The sequence below is a fragment of the Aulostomus chinensis genome, chromosome 4, assembly GCF_037954235.1.
Source record: "Aulostomus chinensis isolate RoL2024-O1b breed Wild chromosome 4, RoL_Achi_v1.0, whole genome shotgun sequence".
Taxonomy (NCBI): domain Eukaryota; kingdom Metazoa; phylum Chordata; class Actinopteri; order Syngnathiformes; family Aulostomidae; genus Aulostomus; species Aulostomus chinensis.
In genome coordinates this window covers 14,892,992-14,920,348 of record NC_141323.1, presented here as the reverse complement: position 1 = coordinate 14,920,348, position 27,357 = coordinate 14,892,992, and the positions used below count along the sequence as shown (strand labels likewise).

The 27,357-nt window shown below is 42.4% G+C and overlaps 1 protein-coding gene across 1 annotated transcript in view; it reads left to right on the top strand.

The window, feature by feature from the left end:
- snd1 (staphylococcal nuclease and tudor domain containing 1) overlaps nucleotides 1-27,357 on the top strand; it is a 176,049-nt gene that overhangs the window by 45,764 nt on the left and 102,928 nt on the right. The window contains exons 15-16 of the mRNA XM_086202009.1: nucleotides 4,413-4,554; nucleotides 14,251-14,360. Of these exons, the coding sequence (XP_086058135.1) occupies nucleotides 4,413-4,554; nucleotides 14,251-14,360 (252 nt within the window). The remainder of the gene's footprint in view (nucleotides 1-4,412; nucleotides 4,555-14,250; nucleotides 14,361-27,357) is intronic.

Genomic DNA, 27,357 nt, shown 5'->3' with positions numbered 1-27,357 from the left:
ATATAATCAATACCGGCATGTTGATGGGTATCGGAGCTCGTTAGGTACTGACCTCGCTGCTGGAGGAATTTTGTAACATTCTCACACCACACAAAAGGGAAACTTTACTTCTCCATCAATCATTATTTGTTTATTCTTATATTATATTTATATTATGTCTTTACATATTAACCTTTGTTAATCTTGGAGAAAAACACATCTGGAAAGACTCGGTGATAGTCACGGATCTTCACATCGCGCACACAGACACACACACACTCACTCACACCCACGCACACACACCCACAGACCGCCTAAACCAACCTGTAGTAGCTGCTAGTGTTACAAAAGCTCCATCCACTGACTGTCCACCTACAAACAAATCAGAAGCCATGGCGACGCACCGCGACCCCAGCCTTGTGCATTTGCAACAGCGTTTTAACCCCGTGCAGCTCAGCCTCTTTTTTTTTTTTTTTTTTTTTTAAATCCCACATTGCTTATCAAACCACACAGCAAATAAAAGTTACACAACAGCTGTAAAATACTTTATTCAGATTCACTGGAGTGCCATTATAATCTATGTGAGTGCGGACTCGCTGTCTCTTATACATTTTAATAAGCTACTCAATGGTCTGCTGTGAACGACTCCAAATTGAACTTGAGAAACATTAGCACCTCATTGTCTCTCTCGCTTGAGCTCTCGTGTAGTATCCATACTTGTAGGCTCTAGAGACGCATTTGGTTAAATTAATCAGGCTTTCCAATTCAGTATTTGTCCTTTTTAACTCCGAATGGTCTACAGGATGCATCACCTTGTATTTTTACAGAGGCATTCAGTGGAATTGCAAAAAAAAAAAAAAAAAAAGTTCTTAAATGCAAATGCAACTCTAGAGTCTATTTATACTCCTTCCACATGGTCAGGACTGTGTCAGCAGGACAGATAACGTACTGGACCCTGTAAAGATGATTAAAACAAGGCGGTTGTTATGCTGACTGTGCAGCGCTGCTTCGTCAGAGGGTTTTAGTGCCTTTTCAGACTTTTAAAACACCCCCAACCCCCCTTTCCCAAATTAAGTGGCTAAACTGACATTTTATGTACGACAATGTCTTGAATAATTGTGGGTGGCGTTGCTCAATAATTAATTTCACTTTATTAATGCAACAAAAAAAAAAGAAATAGATGCAATACGCCACTCCACATTTCCAGCTGGAGAGTAACCGTGCAAAAGCTGCGGTGGTCTCTCTCTCTCTCTCTCTCTCTCTCTCTCTCTCTCGCTCTCTCTCGCTCTCTCGCTGTCTCTCTCTCTCGCTGTCTCTCTCTCTCACATCTATATGTAAAAAAAGCATGATTGTGCCTTGTCATATGTACATGAAGCCCCTCTCTTATTAGTCCCAGCATGGGTTGTGGTTTAGGTCAGTGCCAATATAAGCAGCTGCATCTCCTCCCTTCCCCTCAACATCCCCTCTGTTTCCACTCAGAGACATGGCATACGTGTGTGTGTGTGTGTGTGTGTGTGTGTATATCTATATGTCTATATATGTATCTATTAATAAAGATAGATAGATGGATGGATAGATATATTTTGCAGCACAGTCCAGGATGGTTGCCAGGCAGTGCAGGCGAGTAGGCGTTTGTGTACGGGCACGCACCAGTTGTTTGGCTAGGCTAATGTAATGAGCGTTCTCATAAAAGGATAAAAATAGCAACATTGTCACCCCCCCCCTTCCCTCTAAAACATCTTTCCCCTTCCTTCCGTTTAATCCCACCCCCCCCCCCCCCTAATACACGCCCACGCACAGCTGTACACGTGCACAGGCGCACCCCCACAAACACCAAAATACACACTGCTATACGTCAGCTTCCTCTAGCCTGGTGGTAAAGGTTTGCAGAAAAGGATTATGTACATTGAGTGGGAAGCAATCACAAATAGAGCAGAGATGGGTTTATAAACATAAAATGTAGGAGATGAACAGAGGTGGTGGGAGGAGAGTGGATAAAGCACTTGACTCACCTCATACCTCTAAAGGTTGCATAATGATCTCCTCTCCCCTCTCATGTCTCTTCATTTTTTTTTTTTTTTCCCTGAACCAAGTTCGACTGCACACAGCCCACTCACACTGTAGGTGCTGGAAATCTGTTTGTGTGAACGGGAGAATGTTTGGATCGGTTGTCTTCCCACTCAAGTGGCCACTTAGGACTTTTTGTAGGTGGAGTTCGGGAGGTGGAGTTTAAGGCTTTAGGGCACCTGACCTCTCAGTCCCATTGTCGCTGTGTTTGAGTCCCACCGCCAACATGTTGCATCTCTAGCTGGGTTTCCATCCCCCTGTTTTTGTGCAGGTTTTGAAGTAGCGCATCAGAAAATCATGGCATCACTCTCATGAGGTGGTGTTTGACACACGCGAAGAAGAGTTAGTGCACAAATTGAAAAATGGAAACACATTTGGCGAATAAGTTCTGAAATGGCAAACAAACTCAGGCGATGACTGTTTCCTTTGACGGCGTATTTCTGGTTTTCTCATAACGTGAGGCAACATGGCGGATAACAACATTGACAACAGATACGTGTGGGCCAGCGAGGAGACCAGAATATTCCTCACTGAAATCCATTAAAAACATCTGCATTATAATGTGCGTGTTGCCAGGGCGACTCCTTTTTTGTTTCCAGTTTGTAACCTTGACTTCATGTTGGCGTAAATTGCCTATGCCGCCATCTCCTGACAGAACTGGTGTTCCTCCCCAAGCAGTAGATGGAAACGTACTTAATTCAGATTTCTCTTTTTCTAAACTTTAAGATCTGCTTTTCACCGAGACAGAAATCAAGTGGGTGTGCCCCCCCCCCCCCCCAAAAAGAAAAGAACCCTAAAATATGTCAGTGTTATTTCTGGTGTTGTACAAGTCTGAACTGTCACATCCATTTACAGTAGCAAACAGGCTTTTTCCTTGTTTGAACTCCTACCTTCCCCTCCGAGCCTTGGCTCCCACTCCCATGACCACTCCACCACACTCACAGTGCACTCCTGCTCCATGACTGACCGACTTCTGTTGTGCCTACACGCTCACGCTTGGAGTAGGCACACATTAAATTATTATTACCCTTTTTTGTTTTTCGGTTGTTTATTATGAATCTCGTCCCGCTTCGGCATCGCCAGCTCTGCTTGAATAAACATGATTTCTCTCTGCTTGTAATTTTGGGAGCCCAAGCACATCAATAAGCCACTGATGCAGCCTGGTAGACAGAAGATGGTGAAGGCAGAAAGAGAGGGAATAATGTTTGATTGCATGAGATTCCTACGTGTTACTCAGAAGCGATGCAGACTTCATTCGCTTAAGATTTAAAGATGTCTGGAAAAAAACGCCTTGCAGATTTCTCTCATCAGTGAACATTTTTAGTCTATTTGGGTTACTTTTTTTTTTTTGGGTGGGAGATTTCTGTATTTGAATTGATTTTTGCCACTTTTTATAGCCTCGTAACTTTCAATCTGACCGCAGATAAATGCCAAGATGAAAGCAATTTCACCCACCAAGTTACTATTATTAAATCTCCTTTTCAGAGCATTATAGTCGCCGTCTTTGCTTCACACAAATTTTGAGGAAAATACAAAATAAAAATGAATAATTTATATTGCCAAATAACATCGAAGTAGTTTCCAGTAGCTTGAAAATCAGCAAGAGAATATCAGGGCTCCTGAGAAACTTTTTCCACTTGCAGCATTGTTGCTCCTCACTGAAAATTTAAGGATCACAATCACTAAATTTAGGCACACCATTCGAATCCAGCCGCATCGCATTTATGTTCTGTGTCTGGACCTGTGTCGACCGAAGCATTTTTTCCAGCATCTGTTGTGTGTGTTTTTAAATTGATCACAGTGGGAGCGCTGTGTTTTTAACAATGCCACTAGTGCGTTAGCGAGTGTTTTCTTGTTTTTGGGCAACTGCTGAGAGTTGGGGGGAAAAAATTCAGTTTAAAACACATTGTCCCCCACTGAGACTTTTTACCTTAGTCAACCAATCACAGTTGCACAGAGGCAGGACAGATAAAACGAGGACAAACCTTCACGTCCTTCCTGTACAAGTGATGAACAACAATATGGAAGCACTTGATGGCAAGATGTTTTCTATACTTGCAAAATTGGTCTGTCCTCCCGCTCTATCTCTGTGGTGGAGTCTTTATTTCACTCAGAGCAAGGACAGGAGGAAGTACCTTGTGCTGACATTTTTACTTTGAAGGGCCTTCTGTACCATAGCAACGACAGGCTGCACCTCCAAAGCGCCCTCACATGCTCCAAGCTGGGTGTTTTCAGCAGGAAAATATTGCTTCGGTGGACACAGGCCCTTACTTATTTACTTAACATTAACTTTAAAACATAGAGGGTCTTGTCACACATTTGCATGTCCATCTAATGTCTTCTCTCTCTCTCTCTTTGTCCATCAGGAGACACAGAAAGCCAAGCAGTTCTTGCCTTTCCTGCAGAGGGCGGGCCGGTCAGAAGCTGTGGTAGAATATGTCTTCAGTGGCTCCCGCCTCAAGCTGTACATGCCCAAAGAAACCTGCCTCATCACATTCCTCCTCGCTGGTGGGTCCATTTCTCTCCCCGACACAAAGGTCACATCCTTCCGCGTGCTTCTAGGTTGTTCTCGATGCCTTTCAAGAACATGCCAATGAGCCTCTACTCGGTAGCATCAGAGAGTTTATTGGATGAAGTCTACCTGCCAGGATGGAAATCAGAGTTTAAGCCACTCCTCCACTTTCTGGCTGCCAACCCTGAGAGGTCAAAGGGGTGTGTGTGTGTGTGTGTGTGTGTGGGTGTGGGGGGGTGAATCCAACCCACCCACCTTCACAATACTGCAGTTGGCATGGAGCATGTGTCTCCTTTGACCTCTGCTACCTCCTCTGGTTCTCTCTGCCAAGTTGGAAACAGACTCTATCTGTCTCTCCTCTACATGTCTACTTTAATGGCCGACCTAATCAGCACCCAAACAAAAGCTGGTTTCAGATCTAGTCAGTGCGCAGGTATTGAGATACCAAACTCTGTAAAACGGGATTTTTTTTCTCCCACTGTCAGCAGTTCCTCAACCTTTCACAATCCCTCTGTTCCTGAAAATATCAGACAGAAATCATTTTGTAATATGTATCCACTTGGTGAGAGTGGTGCGTGCTCTGAATGTAGAGCCGCACCTATTGACCTTTAACAACCATTAGTGCATGCTTCCTCCTTACATTGTTTGCCAATCGGCAGTCCGGGGAGACAGATGACTAATAACGAAAATAAATTTGTCCATTCCATCCATTTTTTTTATGCCCATTGTCAATATGGAGGTTGAGAGCAAAATGCAGACAGGATGAAATAGACTGATAGCAGGTTGAGTCATTGGCTATTTCAGATACTGACTTGGCAGTTTGCACTTTAGGGTTAGAGAATTCCTTCTTATTTTAAATAAAATCAGTGAGACTGTGTCTTTCGCAGCCAACAGTGATGTGTACATCCTTCCGAATAGGGAGAAAGTCAGGATACTATCATGATTTATGATAGTCTGCTAAACTGGATCTATTAACAGACAATTTGTGGCTAAAGAAGGAAAAACACTCCTAACAATTACGGAGGCATGACATCGGCAGATATTGGTCACTTTTTAAAATATATCTGCCCAATCACAGATATTGATGACTGTAAATCAAAATTAGCTTCTCCATTTTTGTGATATTCCTCTTTCACATTCAACTTTTTAATAGTTTTTTTTTTCTTCCCGAACAAAATGCTCATGTCCCATAAACCTGTTATTATAGAGATGATATTGGCATCTGCAGATATTGGCCAGCAGATATCATGCATCCCTTCTGACTGCACTCATCTTTCTTCACTAGCATTGTGGTGTCAGTTTCAAAGAATTAGACAGTTCAGATAAAACAAACACAAGCCTCAATCTTTTTTGCGCCACCCCTGCTGCCAGATTATGGGAAGAGCAGTGCTTTTCTGTGGTTTCAACAGCCAGTTGTACTTTGTTGTTGCAAGAAAAATTATTTCAATCCATCTCCATTTCAGTCAGAGGTTTTACCCGCCTTACAGTTCCTCCATTTCCAGTCGGACAAACACCACATATTTCTGACCGAAATTGAGATTCAGCTTAATTATGCATGACAGTAACATTGATATATTCATTAATTTTTGTAATTTGCTTCTGATTGTCTTTTGCTATCCACTGATCGTTTTTTTGTAATTGCCTTCCACAAGATGTAATGGCATGATAAGAAAACCCCATATTGCAGCATATAAGCTTCTGGTGTGCTTTCATTATCCTTTAATTAGACCGCTTAGCATAAACACACGCAACTATGTTAAGAAGATAATGTCAAACGTGTGTGACAAGATGTTGTCAGTTTTTTGGAATGATTTGATTAAAGCAAAAAGGTTATTAGAGACTCGTAAGAAGCACATTAGAGCTGATAGCTCCTGAGTGTATTTGATTAAGGTTGTCCTGGGAAGAAAAGATTCATTTGCAGGAAATGAGATGACACATATATTCTTGAATAAACACGTTAAGATAGATTAGCCCTGATTGATGCACATGATCCCCTTTCATTCATTGCTTATTTTTAACTTCTATTCCAGTTAGACCCTCTGCGTCACCTTCAGGGCTCCCTCCTGATTGCTATGTTTTTTTCCCCATGTCCTCTATTCCCTTCTCATCTTTTTTCTCTCAGATTCGAGGTATAATATCACGTCTAGTGTTTGACGGCTTCAGTGTGCAAGTATGATGTCGCGTGCATAGTTTTCTTTGCATGACGTTGAACCCTTAGCCATAAATGAAAGGAAGGCCTTAGGCACAAACTGCCTCGTATTATCCTCTAAGCTTCAAGCAGTTTCTCTTTCCTGTCAAAGCTATCATAGTTTCCATGTTTTATTAACCTGTCTGCACAGATGGTGTGTATCTGAAATGACATGCAGTGGATCGGTTACCCCAAACCTCTCTTGTTTATCTCTGTGGTAGACTAGAGCAGTACTTCGCTCTCCATCACTGATTTGTGATGTTTGAAACACAAAGAAGGTCCAGAGTTGGTTATGTATGCTTCAGATTGTTTCTGATATGCCTAGTATTTTAAGTGCAACTACAGCAATAGCTCTGTCGGAAATATACTCTGTGCACAGTTGAATAATCAAGTCATATACATGATTGTACTTGCATGAGAGGTTGGAGTGAGATCTGGAAGACCAAAAATACTGACAAATTGGCCTATGCTGGTCAGAAAGACGAATGAAACCTGGTTTGACTGTACAGACTGGCAGGAATGTTGGTCCACCCTTCATTTATGCAGCAATAACTGTACAAACACGACCTTCACTGAAGAGTCAGGAGAAAGGCAACCTTAGCTTTGTCCTCACCATGGAATCATCAGATCAGACGCAACAGCTCTTCTGCGTACAAGTCTGGTGCGTTCCGTAAGCTAGTGTAGTAGCCCGATGACTTTGGTTAAATGAAGGAGCAGCATTTCATGAAATATTAGCATGCCAACTCCTCCCATGGAATACAGGCAAACCTCCACGCCACGCATTACCTCCAAATTCTGGAAGCAAAATTCACCACTTGTGGGGAAAGAAAATGAAAAGGGAACAGCTCCTACTACAAGATAATGATGGATGGAGTACCTCAAAGTAGAGATGTGCAGCCACATAATATCGCTGTAATAGACTGGAAGGAAATCCCAAAGGCTAGAATTGGAAGACTTTTAATAGGATGTAATATCTGCCAAAAAAGGTAACACCCAGTGTAGAGAGTCCTTAGCATATGCCCAAACGATAATTTTATTTTCACTTCAAGTATAAAATGAAGAACTGACTCCAACTGGTACTGCTGCGGGTGACATCATAGTTGCAGTACAGCGGCCACCACCCTTTAGACAACACTTGTGATCCCACCAGATGCACAGCGGTGCAGTCGTATCTAATTTTGGATCAAGGTAGGCAGGAAGTCGTACACAGCAGCGGCACAGAATTTGGTCAGTTTGCAAAATCCAACACCCCATGCAGACCCCCACATGCGACAACATCAGGTGCACAGATGCTAAACTTGTAAGACACACGGGGCAGAGGAGGATCTGATACCAGCATAATCCCACTCAAGCCTTTCCAGGCAATGTTTTTATTGTTGCTCCATTTGCTGCAGAAATGCCTGAGTTATTAATTAATGACAGAGACTTTAGAGACTTTGTCCAACTATGTTCCAATGCATTTGTTGGATAAAATAACTATTGCTTACAATTATTTTTGCTCTATTTGTTTCATATTTGAGGCGAACAGTTAATTCCGCTCAGCTGAGTTCCCCTCTTACTCAGTACTTCTTAGGCACTCCAGGTGAACATTAACTACATTCTTGCAAAAAGAACTATGTTCAAGTCATTAGCTACCCTGTACTCATTGACGCCAAAACTTTCTTCTAACAGTGTTGATGGAGGCCATTGAGGAACAAACCATTTACAGTTGTGCCGCAAACAAAAGGATCCCAAAGCACCTACTGATCTAACACGGAAGGTCTAAATTTATAGACTCAAAAACATGCATCTTTGAATATGAACTGCCAGCCATTCCCTGATTGTACTCTCAACCCCTCTCATTGTAAGAGCTTGTTTCTCCAGCGAGGCAACTTAAAGCCTCTCTATCTCTTTCTTTGATGGATAAAGACAGTGTTTTCAGACAAGGGCAGGGTAGGGAACAAAGAAATAGCTAGAGAGGCCCGCGCATCAAAGACGACGGCCGGAGGTGCACTTCAAGAGTTGAGGGGAAGTTCCCTTCTCTCTCTTTCCGCATCACCTTTCTTTTCTTCTCCACACTCTTACTGCAGTGCCACTTCCGTATGCAAGGTAAAGGGTAAAAGAATCTCTCGAAGGTAAGGTAAGAGTATCGCGCAGGAAAGGGAACTGAGGTATATAGAAGGATGGTGCAAGGAGAACGGGGACGGGATAAAAGAAAGAAGGGTTGTGGTAAAGAGAAGACCAAAAAGAAATATAAAAAGTCCAGCTGATGTAAAGTACGGCGGTATAGAGGCCTGTTGCAGCTGAGGGAGAAGCAGCCTCGAAAAGGTTGTAAAAGTTAACCAGCTTTCAAAGTTTCTGATAGAGGCCACAGCAGGTGAAGTGTACTTTGGAAGTCACTCTGAAAGGTATGTTGAGCAGCAGTCTGTCAAAAAGATGAAACACCCATCACTCGGACACAAAGATTTACAGTGTCAGCAAGAGGCATTCACCATCACTGTGTGTGTGTCTAGCTCAGTGCCATTTGCCTGATTTTTGATAGCGCGGTGTGTGTGTGTGTGTGTGTTACAGCTGTGTGTTCTCTCACCTGTGTGCTGCCTGCCACACTCCTGTGAGGTGTGTAGGAAATGGAAAGATGGTAGGGTGAAGTGGAGCTGAAAATTTGAGGACTTCAGAATATGTATGTGTGCCCCCCCCCCCCCTTCTGCATAATATCTCGTGGGAATATTCTGCAAATAAAAAGTCTTATGATCCCTACAGTACATATTTTTACCTCATGGGTGACAATTGCAGTACATTCGGGATTCATTTTATGAGCTGCCTCATAATAGAGTCGCTGCGAAGAAAAACTAGTTTTCGTGTGACTTTGCATGGGCTTGAGTGTCATGATTTACTAATAAGATGTTTGGAGACATTCACCAGAACAGTGAAGGACAAGAAAGATTATTAAAAGATAAAACCCACGTCTTCTACATACACTTGTTGTACGCATCTTCCCTGCTTTAGCCCTTTGTTTGCCTGTCACGAGGCTAATTATGTCCTGTCAACAGCGTGCCACTCAAAGATAAGCTGTGGTAACATGGAAACCTTAAATGAATTAGTTAATACCAAGCTAATTTCATCCCTCAAATATTCATTTATACTCGCAGAAATGCAAAAACCACGAAGGTTTAACCATATATTGATATTATGGAGTAAAAGAATCTGCGGTACGATTTGTGAAGTTTTGCAAAAAAAAAAAAAAATGACGCTGTTGCCACCCGGAATAATTTCTGCAAGATTTTAATTTTTATTTATTTATTTTATTTATTTTTCCTGCCGGGTTTGTCGAGGGAGGGATGTCGAACCAATCCCGGTCCTTGTTTTCACGGGTCAACGGAAAACACATTCAATTACAAAGTCTTGAAAAATGTATTAGAAAAGAAACTGCTTACTAGCAAGTGGATGCATATGCATTCACCCAGTTAGTTGTGGAGGTGTGAGAAGCATGACAACTACGGTCTCTAACTTTAAAGTAGGCACCTAAAGTAGCGTGGGGGCTGTTATAGTTTCTGCTACAGAAGATCGAATTCTTAGTTTTTAATGGAGAGTAATATGGCTGAGCTATGGAGGAATGTTAAGGTTAAGAGAAGAAGGGGGAAATAAGAGGAGGAAGGTTTTTTTTTTTTCTCCCATTATGCGCTTCAAGAAAAAAGTAAATCAGAAGATGGAGATTTTTTTTTTAAATTATTTTTGCACTTTCAGAATAATACTAACCTAATACTCCTTCATATTTTGTTTAAAAGGCAGTCAGTGTTTGATATAGCCTCAAAAGGTCAACTTTAATCCCGGAATGTGAAGTTTGTTCTCAAAAAGCTCAGTTTACTTTATTCTCAACATTGCTACTTTTTTTTTTTTGTTGGAAGTGCACTACTTAAACAAAAACACAAAAAATAGAAAGCCATCATGCCCTCCCCCCATCCCTGGACCCAATACTCCGTTGTTCTTAGCAGAGCTGAGAGTTGGGTGGTTGTTTCTGATTTCTTATCGAAAAATACACATTATTACTGCTTTGAATAACTGCCTTACCGCGTGGATTCCCTAAAGTGGGGCTGGGGACCCTAGAGGATGAGGACGGTTCTAAAATGTTTTCCACAAATCTAATTTCAACACGATTAAACATTATAGAATGATTATGCGCGTGTTAAGAACACGCTTTCAACCACCTCCGGGGATATAAATCTATGATTGATGCAATGCTCTGATGGGTAGACACCAGAATGAGCAGGATGCTATACACCAGCTTTGTGTGTGTGTGTCCCCCCCCCCTTTTTTTTGTCTACTGTGATGTCACTAGAGATCTGTGCATGTCTTGTTTGTGTCTGAGCTCAGATGAGATAAATAGCCTGTTAGTTTGACCCAGATGTTTCTTTGTGTCAGGTGTGAGTTATGTGTCATCGCGCAGGTTAAACACAAAGTGACTTCCTGGCTTGTACTTGAAATGCTGCATGAAAGGTACTGTGTGTGTGTGTGAGGATATTGAGGTTTTTTTAAGGGAAAAACAAAGTTCAGTTGAGGTGAAAATGCATGTTTACCTGGAAGAGGAACCATTTCTTGGACCCATTATGCTGGATTATTGACCTATTTTGACCTGATTTTAGTATAATAATCCTGCTATTTCTCCTTTTGTCTTCTTTTTTTTTCTTGGGGGGGGGGGGGGTGGCAGGGGATGTGTGTGTTTTTGTCTTCTCGAAGAGCTTTAGCTGTGAATCCCTGTGAGACATTTTACTGTACACGCAGTGTAATTAAACTTTTGCTCTTTGTGTGTTACATTACTGAGAAGTCTCTCGGTTGATTACGCTGGAGGCTCTAACCCTTATCGCAGCTCTGGCTAGCCCAAGCAGAAATATCTCTTTGGGCAATTACTTTATTCATCATTATTTTTTTTGGAACTGGTATCCCTTCTGTTTTTCTCAGGATATCTCTTCTTTCTCGTCTTTATTCTGCTTCCATCACCTATCCTCCTCTCTTCGCTCTGGTGCTGTTGCCGTGTCCCATGTGGAAGCTCTGTCCTGGTCCACTTCTATAAATACTCTCAGATGGACTTGGTCAGCTCCGTCTCTCCTTCCAACTCTCTGCTCTTCAGGAATCTTTGTTTGTTTTTTTCTTTTAATATTTTATCAAACATAAATATAGACAGTCCATAAAGCCACTTAGTTGTTGCGAGTTTTGAAACATCAGCCCTGATTTTTATTTGGCAGGTTGGATCAGGACATAGGTCAGTTTCTAATTCTCTTTTAATTTACCATTGGTAATTAACAACAAAGCTTGGGCCACAGAGGGACGCAGTGCTGAAGGGATGTAATTTGTTTTTTGTCCGCAAATTGTAATTGTCTGTGGTGTGCAGTGATAAACTTTTCTTTAGAACAGGAACTTGGCTCAATATTTTCTCGGAACTCCGGTGCTGACTGTCCTGTGGCCTCATTTTTGCTTTCCCTGGGTCATTTTCTCTTCCCGGCTGGTGTGAATAACCCAATGTATCCTGGACTTGTTCTCACAAATGGGACAGACATGGTGCTGAAGGAAAAGCTAGTTGGTTCTTAAATTGAATTCTAAAACCATGAAAGGAAACTAATGCTTTTGCCAGTAAGGTTGGCTGAATGGTTCCAGTCACACTTTTGGCTGCTGGTCTTAATTACAGAACTGCTTACGGTAATTTGGGTCTGGCAGGGACGTGGTGCTTTCAGAAAGCAAAGGACAGAACACTTTAATCACAAAACAAATATAAAATATTTGATAAAAATTATGAAATTGATTGAGATTTTGACCCTTTCAAATCTCTCATTCAAGCTTAATCAATCAACACAGTGTCTTTACAAAACGTCTGACAATTTGTCCACATGCAGGCCTGCTTTGAAGGCTGTTAAAGTTTATTAGTTAAACAAGAGTAATTGACAAATGGTGCCAATTTAATTTTGCAAGATTTATAAGCATTCATAACAGCATGTGTAACTAAATACTACGTTCTCTTCTTGCCAAGTTTCTCTGAGGTCATGTCGGACAAACGCAAAACTTTTTTTATCGTTTTGATCTGGCGGTCAATAAATTGATTGGATTACTAATTTTAAAGGTATATGCAAAAGGATATTTTAGTGTGATGAAAAAAAATTAAGGACTAAATGGATGTACTTAGTAATGTCCACTTGTGATTGGATAATGCAAGTCGCTTGTCTGGAAATGGCCTTCGAACTGGAGCTCGGTAGTATCTATCTGATGGTAAAACGTAAGAACACGAGGAGAAAAGGGGTCGGAACATGCAACCCTCAAACAGCCAAAGGAGAGCGGCTTCCAAAGCCGGGGTCAACTCACCGTGAGGTGGCCATGAGTTACAAGGGCGACCTTACTTTATATGTCTCTGTGGGTCCTGAGGCGTTTATCTGTCAGGTCTGTCAAGCTCATTCATGTAAACACAGATTCTGATTGGAAAATGACCGAAAATAAGAGATTTTTTGCTTTGTTGGGACCTCGTTGAAGAATTTAACTCCCAACCAAAGGTCTTTTCCCTCTGAACTTTTAGTCCTGGAACTAAAAAGGCTCTGCTCCACTTGTTTTCTTTTCCGTTAGGGGTTCTTGTTCCCTTTAGCAAAATCAGATACCATCCCTGGTACTAAACAGTTGAAACGAAAGTTGTCCTCCAACGGTTCCTAGTTCCTGAGGAATGATCTGACGGAACTACCGCTCGCGAATGCTTCTTGCTTGCAGACTTCTGTCAGTATAAAAAGAAGGAACTTTCCAGATAAAACCACACTGTAACTCTTGCCATGACTTTTATTTCCCCCTTTTTAATTCAACATTTTCTGGCACAACTTCCCATTGCATGAATACACAGTGTGAGTGTATACATACGTGTAAGTCCTGGGGCGTCAGAAAAAAAATCAGGATGCTCAACTAATACACATGTATAAGAAATTGTATAGAACACACATTTTCTATAAGGTTCAGAACCGTGTATGTTCTGTCACTTCCTTTACAGCCCATACACCTTTGCTGCTTACGTGTCCTTTTCTTAATGTTTATACTCACTCACTCACCGCCCCCCCCCCACACACACACACACGCGCACACACACTTTTACCCTTAAGCGATGCGATCTCGACAAGAAAAAAAACTCAGAAAAGAAAAGCTGATGTCGAAAGGTTCCAAAGACAAAAATCCCACTAAGACTGCAATTCAGTGGAAACAAGAGATACACAAATGTTTGATGCCCTCAGGATTGACCCCTTGATGGGTAATTATCCGCTGAATGCCGGTCATGATATTGTCGGCTTTGACCCTGACCTGGATCTTTATTAAAACAGAGCAGAGCATGTTGCAAATCTAAGTCTAATACATGACTTTCAGCCATTTATATGAACGCTGAGTATTTCCGCGGGTTATTTTTAGATGTGCAGATCCAATGATTATTAAGCCAAATAGCGGAATCTTGCTGTTCTTGTGATCACCTGCCACAACGAGCTTTTCACTCATAATTGTTGTCTTTGTCTAGGTATCGAATGTCCACGCAGTTCCAGGAATACACCCGGGGGGGTGTTGGTGGCTGAGCCCTTCAGTGACGAGGCCATGCTGTTCACTAAAGAGCTGGTGCTCCAGAGGGAGGTAAGCAATTTAGCAGGGCATTTTTTTGGACCTGGTTCTTTTTTCTTTTCTTTTTTTCTTATCTTTGCAATGCCCATTCCAATGCTGGTAACACCCAGCGTTTCTCAGTTTTTGCCACCTTCCACTGGGCACTTTGCTTTCACACTTACAGACCAAGTAAAGTCTGCTTTGTGCAGAAGATCATTTCGGTTCAGCGAAGTTGGAAGAATAATGACTATTGTGTTATTATTACCAAAAAGCTACAAATGCCAATTTCCCAAAAAAGGAGTTCTGCTCTTTTGTTGTGTGTGGATCCCACCATTTCCAGGACCATTTAGTTGTGCAACGTATTTCAAAATCAACACATTTCCACCGATTTGACTTTTTTTTCAGAAACAAACCTCAGAAAATAGAATAGATGAAATTTTGTACTTCTGCAAGCTCGATATCATAAATGTGTTTATTTTTTTTTAACCCTCCTAGTGAGATGAATCATGGCATCACCAGATTTGTAATTTGAAGACTGAAAACACAACCAAAACCTTGACAAAGGTGGCAACAGTCAAGCAGACTATCCACCACTGCAAATGCTGTCCAAACACTCCCAGTTTATTAAAAAAAAAAGCAAAAAACCCTCACCTGATAGTGGATCAGTGCTTTCGGGCTTTAGAAAACTCTAGCCACTGCATGCCTGTTCATTCACATGCTAATAGGTTTTTATAGGAAGCAGTGAATAGAGCAAAGCCATGATGGAACTCGCTATAATCCTGCTACCACTTATCCGGGCCACACACACACACACACACACACACACACACACACACACTCACTCACTCGTGCTATCTTTTACTCCCCTCTCCAGCCCCTATCTGTATTTTCTTTTTTAAAGGGGCATTTTTTTGGCCTTGGGTGGCTGACTCTTCTCTTCTCTGGTGTTTTAATTGTCATGGAAATGTAGCTTCGGCCAGTGTTGTAGGTTGAGTAGTGCTAGTGTGTGTGTGTGTGTGTGTACGTGTGTGAGCATGGCCAGTAATGCAATATTAATACAAGCAAACAGAGTTTTTGACTGGGAGGGATGCTTCCACATAGGGCCCATGCGGAGGTGCTGCAGTGTGTGCGTATATACACAAGGGGCAGCTAAAATGCCTTTACAGTAATACTACAATATTTCAGATAAATTTAGAACAATTTCTTTCACTATTGGGAAAAAAATTGAATAATATTATACCATAATTAGGACAAACAAAATGATGTGAATTCAGTTTCAATCCTTTTCCAATTAGCTCCTCTTGTTGCTGACTAGCTCGGTGCGGCTATTACCACAAGGTGGCAGCAGCATTAATAGTGCAGTAGTGACATTGATAGTGCAGCATAAATCAAATGAACCTGCCCTTGGAAAGCTTCAGCAAAGGGTTAACGTAACTCAATGATAATTTAACATTTCACCCGTATATCCCAGATTGCCTGTGTTATTACACACACACGCACGGACTGGTTTACAGATGCCACAGATAAACAAACGCCCTTAAACCATTGGCAGTATTTTCACCTACGTAATACTCACAGGGACGTTGTGTAGCTTCTAATGGTCGTATCAGTGATGAACTGTCATGCTGACACATTGAACATCTGTACGGGTCTTGGGCTTGACCACATGTCCCTGGTTGAGGCAACTCCAGCGATAGTGGCGTAGCTGCTAGCTCATCATGGAATTCCTGGTCCATTGCAGGCAACCTTGAAAAGTCTCTTCTACCTGTTTTTACCCCCCCCCCCCTCGCTCCCGGCTGTGCACACGATGGTGTGTTTTTGCTTTAAGCAGTTTAACACATTTGCTGTGTTTCCAGGTTTTGACCGTCAAAAGTTTTCTTGAATATTTTCCACATTTATTGTGCTGGATAACCACTTCCACACCGATGAAGTTGCTCCCAGCACTCCGGTGGTCGTGAGACGACACGCTGTGAGATGCGTGTCCACGCGTCATTTCCGCAATACACCACCACTCAGCTCACAATCAGATCTATTATCACTTCCCTATGCAAAATCGTCATTCGTGGTCGCGAAATACCATGATTGTATCGTTTACATCATGATATGGCACTACTTTATCACGTAAAATTCTAATACAACCGCGTGATTGATTGACATATTTGCAAGGGTTCCACAACTGCTTTGTTTCTCTCCTCAGTTTTTCTTGTTATTTACACAGATTAAATTAAGCGTTTGGCATCATGCACGCAAGCTCCTCCATCCATACACACAAACACATACACACACACACACACACACACACTCTCTCTCTCTCTCTCTCTCTCTCTCTCTCTCTCTCTCTCTCTCACACATTCTGTCCCTTGCCAGTCATTGGCGGTGTCAGCAAGTTTTTCACAGGTAGGTGGGAGTTGGAAGGCAGGACTGAGCCATATAATGAGTCCTGAGCCCAGTGCGGGGGCTGCTTGGCTGGCTGCACTGACCTGCTGTTATGGGCTAATATGAACAGACGCACACACACGAACACATACATAACATCTCAGTTAAGCAATTATTTCACCCAGTTAAAAGTTTAAAATACAGAAAATAAGTTGGTGGCATTTTTCTTTCTGTTATTCACAGCTTTAAGATGGGACAAAATAGAATACGGCAAGGGACAAACCATTGTAACTCAGAGTCTGTTGTAGTTCTGTTTACTTGTCAAGCGGGTTTCAAGAATGGATTTGTCACAGAAATGGAAACGTGCATCAGTTGGTTTGGAGGGATTAGAATGGGCGACGTCATGCTTTCAGAAGATGGCGGTGTAGTCAACTTTACAGAAGACTGGCTGCAGAGGGGGATGGTACATCGGTGAAAAATGGAGGGAAGTTTGAAGCAATCAAAGTTGGAACTGAATACCAGCTAGTTTTGGACTTGTTGCATGCTGAGATGATTTTGGGAATATTTATAAGGATTTCTGACTTCTGTTTTGCATATTTACCCATTTAAAAAAAAAAAAAAAAAAAAAAAAGGACCTCAAAGCGAGCGTGAAAATGAAAATAAAAAAAGAAAAGAAATTCTCACCTTCTCACCAACCTTTTGCATCAAAATTCATGGAGAGAAACCAGACTTCTGTAATATAAAACACACCCCGACACTGAATGGAGTTGCTGGAGTGAAGAGTGGAGAGCGAAAAAATAAAAAGCTTCCAATGTAGGACAGAAAAGGGAGGAAGTGTCCTTCAACCAGCTTGCTCTTCATCATCCTCTCGCTGCAGAGCAACCAAACCGTAACCAGGTTGTCGAGGTGTGTCACCCTCGGCTCCATGAATATGGATGGTTTGATTTCATTTGCATACGATTCTGCTGTTGATTCATCTCTGAATAGCAGCTGATTGCGGGAGCTTTTTAAGACGTTCAGAAGATACGGCCTCGCGTGAATAACATTTGATATGGCGTTCGCTGGCGTATTTTATTTGCATTCATAAAATATTTTTCTCCTTTACACGACTCGACAGTCATTTTCGGGTTTTCAAGGGCTTTTGTTGATCTGATGACATGTTGACTCTAAACTTTTGTTCCCCGCCATTTGGATTCAGCTCCTCTATAATTAAGCTGATCTTTTCTTTTCAAAGACAAGTGCTGTTGTTTTGATCTTTTTTTCTTCTTATCTGATGGCCATTTCCGTCTCCACTCTTTGCTCTTACTCCACGAATTTGTCCCCGTGTCTTTTTCTCTACTGTCCAGTCTCGTTATTTAGCTCGCTGCCATTTCTCTTTTCCCCTTCTTTCTCAAATTTTCTCCCTAAACCGCCACACAGTTATGTCTTAATTTCTCCTGATGCAGACACGCATAATTAATGTGGCATGCAGTGAGGGGAGAAGCCCTGGTTTCTGTCTCCTCTATTTATAACCCACCCACCCACCCCCCATCCCCTCTGTGTCTAGTGATTCTCTGGCGTCAAACATTTCTTTCACTTTTCAGACCCCCCCCCCCCCCCCCCCCAAAAATCACTTTGTGTTTGTCTGCTCGGTCTCTCCCTTTAATCCCTCACTTCCTCCCCTCGTCTTCCTCGTCTGTTTGCCACCCCTCTCCCTCCTCTCTCTGTGTAGTGTTAATCTCTGACAGAACACTGCTCCCGTACCCCAGCGTGGAGCTGAAAAACAGCAGCACAGAAGTCTGAGACAAAAAAAAGTGCATCGGTAAAACACCACTCCCAAGACATTTCCATTTTTTTTTTGTTTTAGTTTTGATGTCCGTCCGTCCGTCCGCCGCGCCCCCCCCCCCCCCCCCCCACACACACACACACTTCCATTGACAAAAGCATCCATTCACTTCTCTGTCACTGAACCTCTGTTAAGTCTTCCTCATGCTTTCGGGTGGTAACTTCAAAAAAGAAAGCATGGTCACATGCGTGGTGGCGGTAGAAGAATTCTACTGCATTAAGTGTTCGTCGAGGATGAGTCAGCTCCAGACGAGACATAATTAGTGGTGTCGTGTTCCCTTAATAAAATCCTACGTCAGTGAGACAATATTTAAACAGTTTTCCAATGCTTCATTAACATACTGAATCTTTCATGAGTGTCACTCGCAATCCAGAGGTGTCTGCGGGTCGGGTTTTCAGGCCTGCAACCGGCTTCTTCTGCTGCTGCACAGGTTAAAGAGATGGATGTCATGGCTAAGGACGCAGCAAGTGATAATTTTCACTGATTAAACGGCTGCTGAATTTCAGGCGTCGTCTGTGATTCGTTCGTAGACAATAAGATGCCAAGAGTGAGAAATGCTCATCACAGTTTTCCAGAGCTTAAATATTTGAGTTCTGGGTTGCACAGTAATATCGGTCTTGGTATCGCACTGGTGGCCCATAACTCTATCTCTCTTCTTTGCTTATCATCTGTGATAAATGTTTCTTTGTTTTGGGAACAGATCAGTGCTTACATGTGTCCCCCCAAGTATGTACAAAATGTGAATATAAACTTTTTTCCCCAATTGTCTCGACAAAAGCATCAGTAGATATCAGCTCTCGGCCAAAGAAGTTGCAAAAATATCAGCCAAAAGTTCCGGTATCCATGCATCCGCTGATTCAAATTGCTACTTTTGTGCGGATATCAGTCCTGATCCCCCTGCTTTTGTCACAGTCAGAACATTTTCTTCCTTCTCTCCATCTTCCATCTCTAGTTTTTCATTCTTTGCCGCTTTGTTGTTTTGCACCAAAAAAACCTCTCCAACGACCCCTTATTAGATCAATTCCTGTTTTCTCAGGAAGACGCCGAACCAGCACAGTCGTGGTTGATTGAGCGGGGACAAGGGCCGGCTAAGTGGGCAATGATTGGTGCTATACTGGTGTGCCTACGCCCACTGTCGGTCCTATTGACCTAATTCAGTCTAGGTGGTCTCATCCATTCTGCGGCCCACTCACCCACTTTCTCCCTCTGCCACAGATGCTTCTGCTTCTCTTGCTCAAACACACCCAAGTGCCGTGTCACCCGGGTCCCCGGTGACGCAGCAGCTCGAAAGTTGCTGTTTTAAATTCCATCTGCACACAGTATATATAATATAAATTATAATTTATATTATTAATCCCTCTCCCTCCCTCTCTCTTGAACTCTTGATGCAACAGCAGTCATGCGTAGAATTTTATAGACAACAATTTAGAAATGCTTAATTTAATCTATAATTGAGCTGAATTAAAAAAAAAAAAGGAAATAAGATGTTGAAAATTGAAAGCCATAATTGCAGTAATCAACCAAGCAAAAGAATAACAGTCTGATGAGCATTTGAACGTAATGACTATTGACCTTATGAACAACACACACTTACCTCAGTTTTCTCTGCAGTGTTTGGTGTAATGTGCTGTTGCTCTCCTCTACAAAGCATCCTAAACTGTGCCCAGATGTCCTTAAACCCACCGTTGGTCCTAGCTCACCTTGTGATAAGACTAAGCCGCGCCGGCGTGGGGGTGGGGGGCGGGCTGGGCTGGCTGGGCCGGCTGGCGACCTGCAAGTTGGTTGTCAAGGCATCGATGAGTCACCGTGCCAGTGTGGCATCACAGATCTCACAGATGCCCCGCTAACGCCTGCCTCCAAAGATCTTAGGGCTTCCTGCTTTGAGAACTGTTGTTGGTGAGCATTTTTAATTAAATGCTCATAAAACCCCACATCTTTGTCACATCGGGGGATTTTGCTGTCTGTCCGCTTGTATTTATGAGGTAGTAGTTATTTTACCACCACCACAAGTTTGATTAGGCACACTGTCGCATTTGGACAGTCGTTATCTGCTTGTCGTTATTTTCTCATATCTGTCCCTGCACATCTGCGGCCAGTGATTAATTCATTTAGCATTCCTCACACAGGCACCCGGAATGCATCCTTCATGCATTTTAAGCCTCTTTTATGTGTCTTATTTTGCCTTTCAGGGCCAGAGGACAGCATTGGATTTCTCTGCAGCTTCTATGCTCTCACATTGATTTCCAATCACGCTTGAATTATTTTGGCATGAGGCCGATTTCACAAGTACTGCGTCTTACACTCTTTGACGATGTCTTTTTTTAAGGTCTCTCCCTCACTCACACACTTTACTCATATCCCATTGTTCATAAAGGCCTTTTTCCGCATGTTTTATTTTTTTTTTCTCCTCTGCTCTCTTTTCTACCATCAGAGGTATTTGTCTGAAAGATGATGAATAATGCATGGTGTGGTTTCCCGGTCAGTGAGACAGACAGACGGTGGGGACACCGAACTGCCCCTCGGGTCCTTTTTTCCCCACCACATACCGTAGTTCAACTAACCATGAGTGCAGACGGCAGCACCATACCCACATTACTGCTGCTTTATAGCCGCACACAGGATGTGTCCCCATTCATTCATAAATGAAGCATTAGCTGAACAGCATTTGGAATATATCTGTACCAGGAAGGTTTCGTCCTTTTATCGTCAGATGATGGCTAACACTACTTACAGTTGCTGCAAGTTCTTTAAAAACATCCCTTAAAGCAAAACAAAGCACACAAATGTTTGTGCATTTGTTCCTATACATTTCTTTTTGTGTTTATCTGGTGTAGGTTTACACTCAACAATAGTTTGTGTTCTCTGCTGTAGGATTTATCCTGAAATGAGGAAGAAGTTAATAACTCAATAACAAGCAAACCCCACAATTTAAATTGAAATAATATTCGTCAGTTAAAGTTTAACCTTGACTAATTTGCGCCAAAGCTTTTGTAGCTGTTGGTGAGAGGGGGAGAAAAAAAAAAAAGACAAAACAAAGCTCCGTCTGTTTTGTCGGCTCGTTGTGGCGTTGTCCCTTTAAAAAAAAAAAAAGAAAAAGAAAAAAAGCCATGAATTACAGCCTGAAGGTGAATAGGGCGACCCACATAAACGCATTCATACCATCACAGCAACCCGGCGATAGATGGGTCTGAATAGAGATGGAGAGATGAGAAAGAAAGCAGAAACCTGCTCACCGCTTTATCGCCCCCAACTTGTTTACGAGGACGACCTTGTGCTTAAGGTGTGTGTGTGTGTGTGTGTGTGTGTGTGTGTGTGTGTGTGTGAAGGAATTGTAACTTCAGCGTCCACTCTGATAAGCATATCCTGCAAGCAGTTCAAAGACACTGCCACACGGTGCTTGGGGACCAGCTGAATCCTGTTAGCTTTTCCCTCTACATGAAGGGCACTGCAGTACTCTTCCACATCAATGAGGGCAACAGAATAATACTCACATGCACTGCACAGACTCACACACACTGTTTTATTCACCGTATTCAAATATTTTTGTCCTCTTTCTTTACCTTTTACACTTCTTACTACGTATTCCATTGCCCTTTTAACCTACTTTAAAGCTGTAAAGGTATGGAATGTCAGGCAGAAGTGTTTGTGTTCATTTGTAGACTGACAAATATCGTAAATTGTGATTGAACCAGAGGCCTGAGGGCCAAATATATTTCATAACTGATAGAAGCAGCAAGGAAAAAGGAGAAAAGCCTTCCATTGTCTCCACTGTGTCTTTGTTTGCTTTCTCCTGGTGATACTCCAGTCCCTCTCACCGAAAAAGGAAATAGCCAAACTACATATTGAATTTTCGTCCCGTCTGTGAATGGCGGAGGCAGCCAGCCAGTTAGCCACTGGCTGTGTCAATAGAAATGTCTTTACCTGTCTTATTATTTGGCTGCTGCTCTTCCCTTCTCTCTCTCTCGCTCTCTCTCTCTTTCTCTCTCTCTTTAACTTTCATTTCACTGCTTTATCACAAAAATACATTTCAGTTTTTTTTTTTTGCAATATAGTTGGTCCATCGAGAAGCGGTAAAAAGAGAGTGCAGTCACAAAGATTGATAGAAGAAAGAATTCATTAGCGAAAAATCAGAGGTGGGTGTTAGCGCGTCACATTGACTGTGTTATTGAATGTTGCCAGTCTAGTAGGGCACGCTCAATAGCTCAATAGTGGGCTGACAGTTGGACCAATTAGTCTTGCTGTGGCTTTCTGTCCCAACATGTAGGTTATGTCAGTGCCTCTGTTGTGCACTTAAAATGCTACTTCACATGCCACACAAGAACTGTTCACGCCAAGTTTTCCGAAAGACTTTGACTCTGACAGTGTTCATCGTCCATGCGTGCGCCGTCCTGTTGTTCCTCCTTCGGTCAGCTGCTTCTCCTTCATCTCTCACAGCTTCATGTTTTGTTTTTCTTATCGTCTTGCCTCGCCGTTCCTCTGCCTTCACAAGTATTTAATCTTCGTTCGCTGAAGAAATGTTGTTGTTTGCACATGCACAAATGCTTCTGTTGTCCCGTTTATGATCTTTCATCACCCCAATGTAAACCCCCCCTTAGTGATTTTTTTTTCTTCGTGTGTGTGCGTGTTGGTTTCAGCTATTTTCTCTTCTTTTCAGTCTGACCCAAAGGGAAAATACTCTTACACACAGTTGCGTACGCATTCCCTCAAGACGCACATACTGATCTTCTGGCTACGAGTCGTTTGTGATCTAAACTTGAACTTTGCAATTGGCAGATTTGTCCATGTAGATGAATCCAGGACTGATTATAAAAGTTCTTTCTGACATAAAACAAAGCTTTGTGCAGCAGTGTCCCAACACTTAGACGGGTTCGCTCTTTGTCAGTTTCCGTCAACCCTGGTGAGAAAGGCCAAAGTTTGTACAGATGGGTGGGAACAGTCAAGAGAGCGGGTGGAACTTGCATTAATTAACTCATTTGCTGTAGTGTTCATGTTATTGACAGAAGCTGTAAGCTTAAATTTTCAGTGGACCACTCGTTTTTTTTTAGGTTTTTTTTTTAAGATTCCTTCAAGTAAAACGAGACTAAAATGGAAAATTAAATAACTAATATGCATTTTCGTCAAAAGCCCAGGACTAAAACTAAATCAGGCTCACCGCAAAGTTTCAAAGTCACTTTCACTAGCCTTGTTTCCAAGTTTAACAAAAAGAGAAAAATAAATGAATGCAAATACTGCGCATTGCCCTAGAGCAGCTGGAACGGATAAACTAGTTCAGTCCGAAGATGGTGGTATAGAGAACATACACTAACATGGCTGCAATTGAATTAGAAGTAGAGGTTACAAGCTGAAAAACGAAACAAGTCATCGCCCTGGCAACGCACACATTATTATGCATATTTATATCACGGAAGACAGCGAGGAGAAACCAGAAAGATGTCATCAGGGGAAGCTGTTGTCACGTGAGTTCAGTGTTCACTTCAGTTGTTTTTTCCATCTCACATTTTGTGTATTAAGTCTTGAAACTTCAAAATGAGCATAAAAAAACCAGGGTGATGAGAATCCAGCTACTGATCAAGACACGACTGAAGTAGTTCTGATTTCCTTTAAGCATTTAGGTCTAATTGAAGTAAACCGTACCTCACTAAGTATAAACAGGATGGAGATTATTTTATGTCTATCATCGCGTCGCGTTCCTGTGACCAATACGTCTAAATAAACTACAATTTTCACCTTGAATTCCCTGGGTTGGGGTTTGACCCACATAGTACTCGGAAGTAGAAGCAGAACATACTTCATGTCCTTCACCATATGCTAGCTGAATGTCTGATGAGCGCCTCAGAGGAAATGGCTATCGGCTTCTATATTTTATTGATGCTCGGATTGATGGTATTCTGTTGATAACTGTGACACACCCGTGTTAACATATTGACAGTTCTGACCATCAAGCGCTCATTCATCTTCTCGAAACACATACATCAAGTGGAATAAAGAGGCGTATCGACATTTCTGTTGCCAAGTAGTTATTTTCTCTGGAATCGCTAACATTTGTGTGTGTACATGGGCGAGTTCAGAAAATAGCCTCTCAGTTGGGCTAATTGTTCCCTTGACAACAACAGCAGTTGCCGCATATCTACTTTCCTTATGTGACGGATTAAAACTCACATTTCTTACTGAAGTCAGTTGCCATGACATAAAGGTCTCTGCGCCTCTTCTCCCACTCTATTTTCATTTTCTTACAGCTGAGGTTCGATTGATGCTGACCACAGATTGTCTTTGCATGGCCCCCCCCAGTTGCTGCGTCATGTCAGCCCTGTTACTTTTCCTGCTTATTGACTTGTCTGTTGCATGGAGAGCACATTCTGCTCTCTGTTTAGCCTTCACGTGCACAAGACCTCCTTTATCTGCGTTCATGTATCAGGTTTTTGAAGTAATAACCGCCTCAAACGTACGAATAAGCGCTAAATTTGTCTGAAAAGGAGAGACATTTTAGGCGGTAATCCTTTACCCCTCACTCTCAGCTTCTTTATCTCTTGGCATCTCCTTCCATCTACATTTCTTTATCTACCTCTTTCCAATGGGGGGCTATCTAAGCTGCTATGTCAGCCATCAGGAACCCCACCGCCTCCTTTCTATGTTACTTACTGACATAGAGAAGAAGACAGGTGTTGGGGATTTTTGTGTGTGGAATAACCAATGGGGGATTGGGCTCTTAGCCTCAAATTCAGATAGATAAAGCTAATGGTAGAAGTGGGTGACAGACTTAGGTGTGTGTGTGTGTGTGTGTGTGTGTGTGTGTGTGTGAGCTTCAATTGAGGCCAGCTATGGAAATGTAGTTTCTTTAAACCCCTTTGCTGGCTGGAATCTCTCTCTCTGCTCTCTCAGTGTGCAGGGGTGTATGCAGGGGGAGTTCCAAAAAAGGCTGGCTGGGGCACTGCAGTTTCTTAAAATGCTTCTTTTGCCAGCTGAATCTATCTTGAGTGTGTGTGTGTTTGCTGCTGCTGCTGCTGCGTGTGTATTTTCAGCAAGGCTTGCCTGAAAGGTAATGAGTACTTCCAAAACCTCCCTAAATTTCATTACCTTTGATGTCTCCATTGCTTGTCTGTCCGCACACCAATGAAGCGATGCCATTCACGTCATCTTCATCAATCGCTACTTAATGAAGATGACACACTCCTTATGTGGTACGTTCGGGTAGTTTTCTGTTTTGCTCGGCCCTTGAAGAGACTTCTTTTATTGCTGCACCTTGACTGCTGGTCGTCTTGTCATCTATCGCGACGACGAGCGAATGATGTCGCTCCTACAACTGTGTCCTCTGATGTTCTTAGAGGGTGAATACTTAGCACTTAGTACTGAAAACGAAAGCTCACTTCCATACATTTAACACTCCTACCCCATATTGTTTGTCTGCCACCTCATTGCAACTCGATTGCCACTTCTTTCTTTTTTTTTCTTCACCGAGAATTAACACGCGCACACACACACACACACACACACGCGCACACACACACACACACACACACACACACACACACAATCTCTCACACACAGTTATTATCTCCTGGAACAATACTAATAGATGCATGTACTGCTGTGAGCAAACAGTTTGGGCTTCTGATGCCAACAGAGTGGGAGGGTGAACGCTTGCCAAGTCTCCTCTCTCCTCTTCTCTCTCCCCTCATGTCTCTCTCTTTTCCTCTCCTCTCTCCCCTCATGTCTCTCTCTTTTCCTCTCCTCTCTCCTCCCCTCTCCTCCTCTCCCTCTCAATTTCCGTTATCATTCTCTATCATATTACTGTGTCATTGTTGCCACCTACTTTTATTACATTCTTCCTGTCTTATGGCATCAGGCCCTGATGATAAAAGGCAACCTGTTATCTTTTTTCCTACTTTCTCTATTATATATGTTATTGTTGGATCTTCTTATTAACATTGGAAAAGTCAAAGTAACCCCAGTGAACACCTCTTCAAATATTCAGCCCTACTGTTGTGTTGAACCGCCGGCGGCTGTGTACTCTTTCGATGCTCATCTGCTGTAGGTGCAGCACGCCCACTAAGTCCAGGGAAGCTGCCCCTTGGCAGGCTTCTGGAAGTGGGCCTATCAGAAGAAAGTGGGCTTTTAGAGAAGGGCGCCAGCACGGCTTGTTTCTGACAGAAGAGAAAAGCCTGTAGATTTCTGGCACTTGCAACGTGAAATACGCATTATGAATTAATAAACAAGCAGAAATTGGAATTTAATTGTGGAATAGATGTTAAACTGAAGGCTCCGAATATTAACAAATAAGAAGCATGGCAATTAACTGTCCCGGAATTAAACACAATAGGTCCCCATCAATGCCTCGTACCGTGATTTGAAATCATATGACAAAAACAACAGAAAAAAACCTTCATATGAAGGTCAAATACACAAGCCAATATAGTTAACCAGACAGAGAGACGGAGTATAACTGGCTGTCTAATTATTGGCTCCCCCGCTGGGCAGGTACTTGTGTATCAGCCAAGCCAACGAGGTCGCGCCCAGCTTGAGGGCAACGCAGCCTCTGATTCACTTCTCGTTAAAAAATATCGCTTGTGAAATGCCCTGCCCGGCCCTCAAAACAATAATTGTTGACCAATCTGCTGGACTGATTAAAATCATGTAAAAACGATTACGTGCTGCTACATATAGAACCGTAGCCCTAATATTGTTGCCAGTTTCCTTTTCTGGTATCAGGCCTAAAGCCCCTCCTGCGCTGGGTTTGAGAGTTTCACTTTCCCTTTAACAAGTTACATTTTGTAATTTCCTCCTCCTTTGATGCTCGTCTTTTGCTAGTCCCTTTGTAGTTTGCTTTTTTGA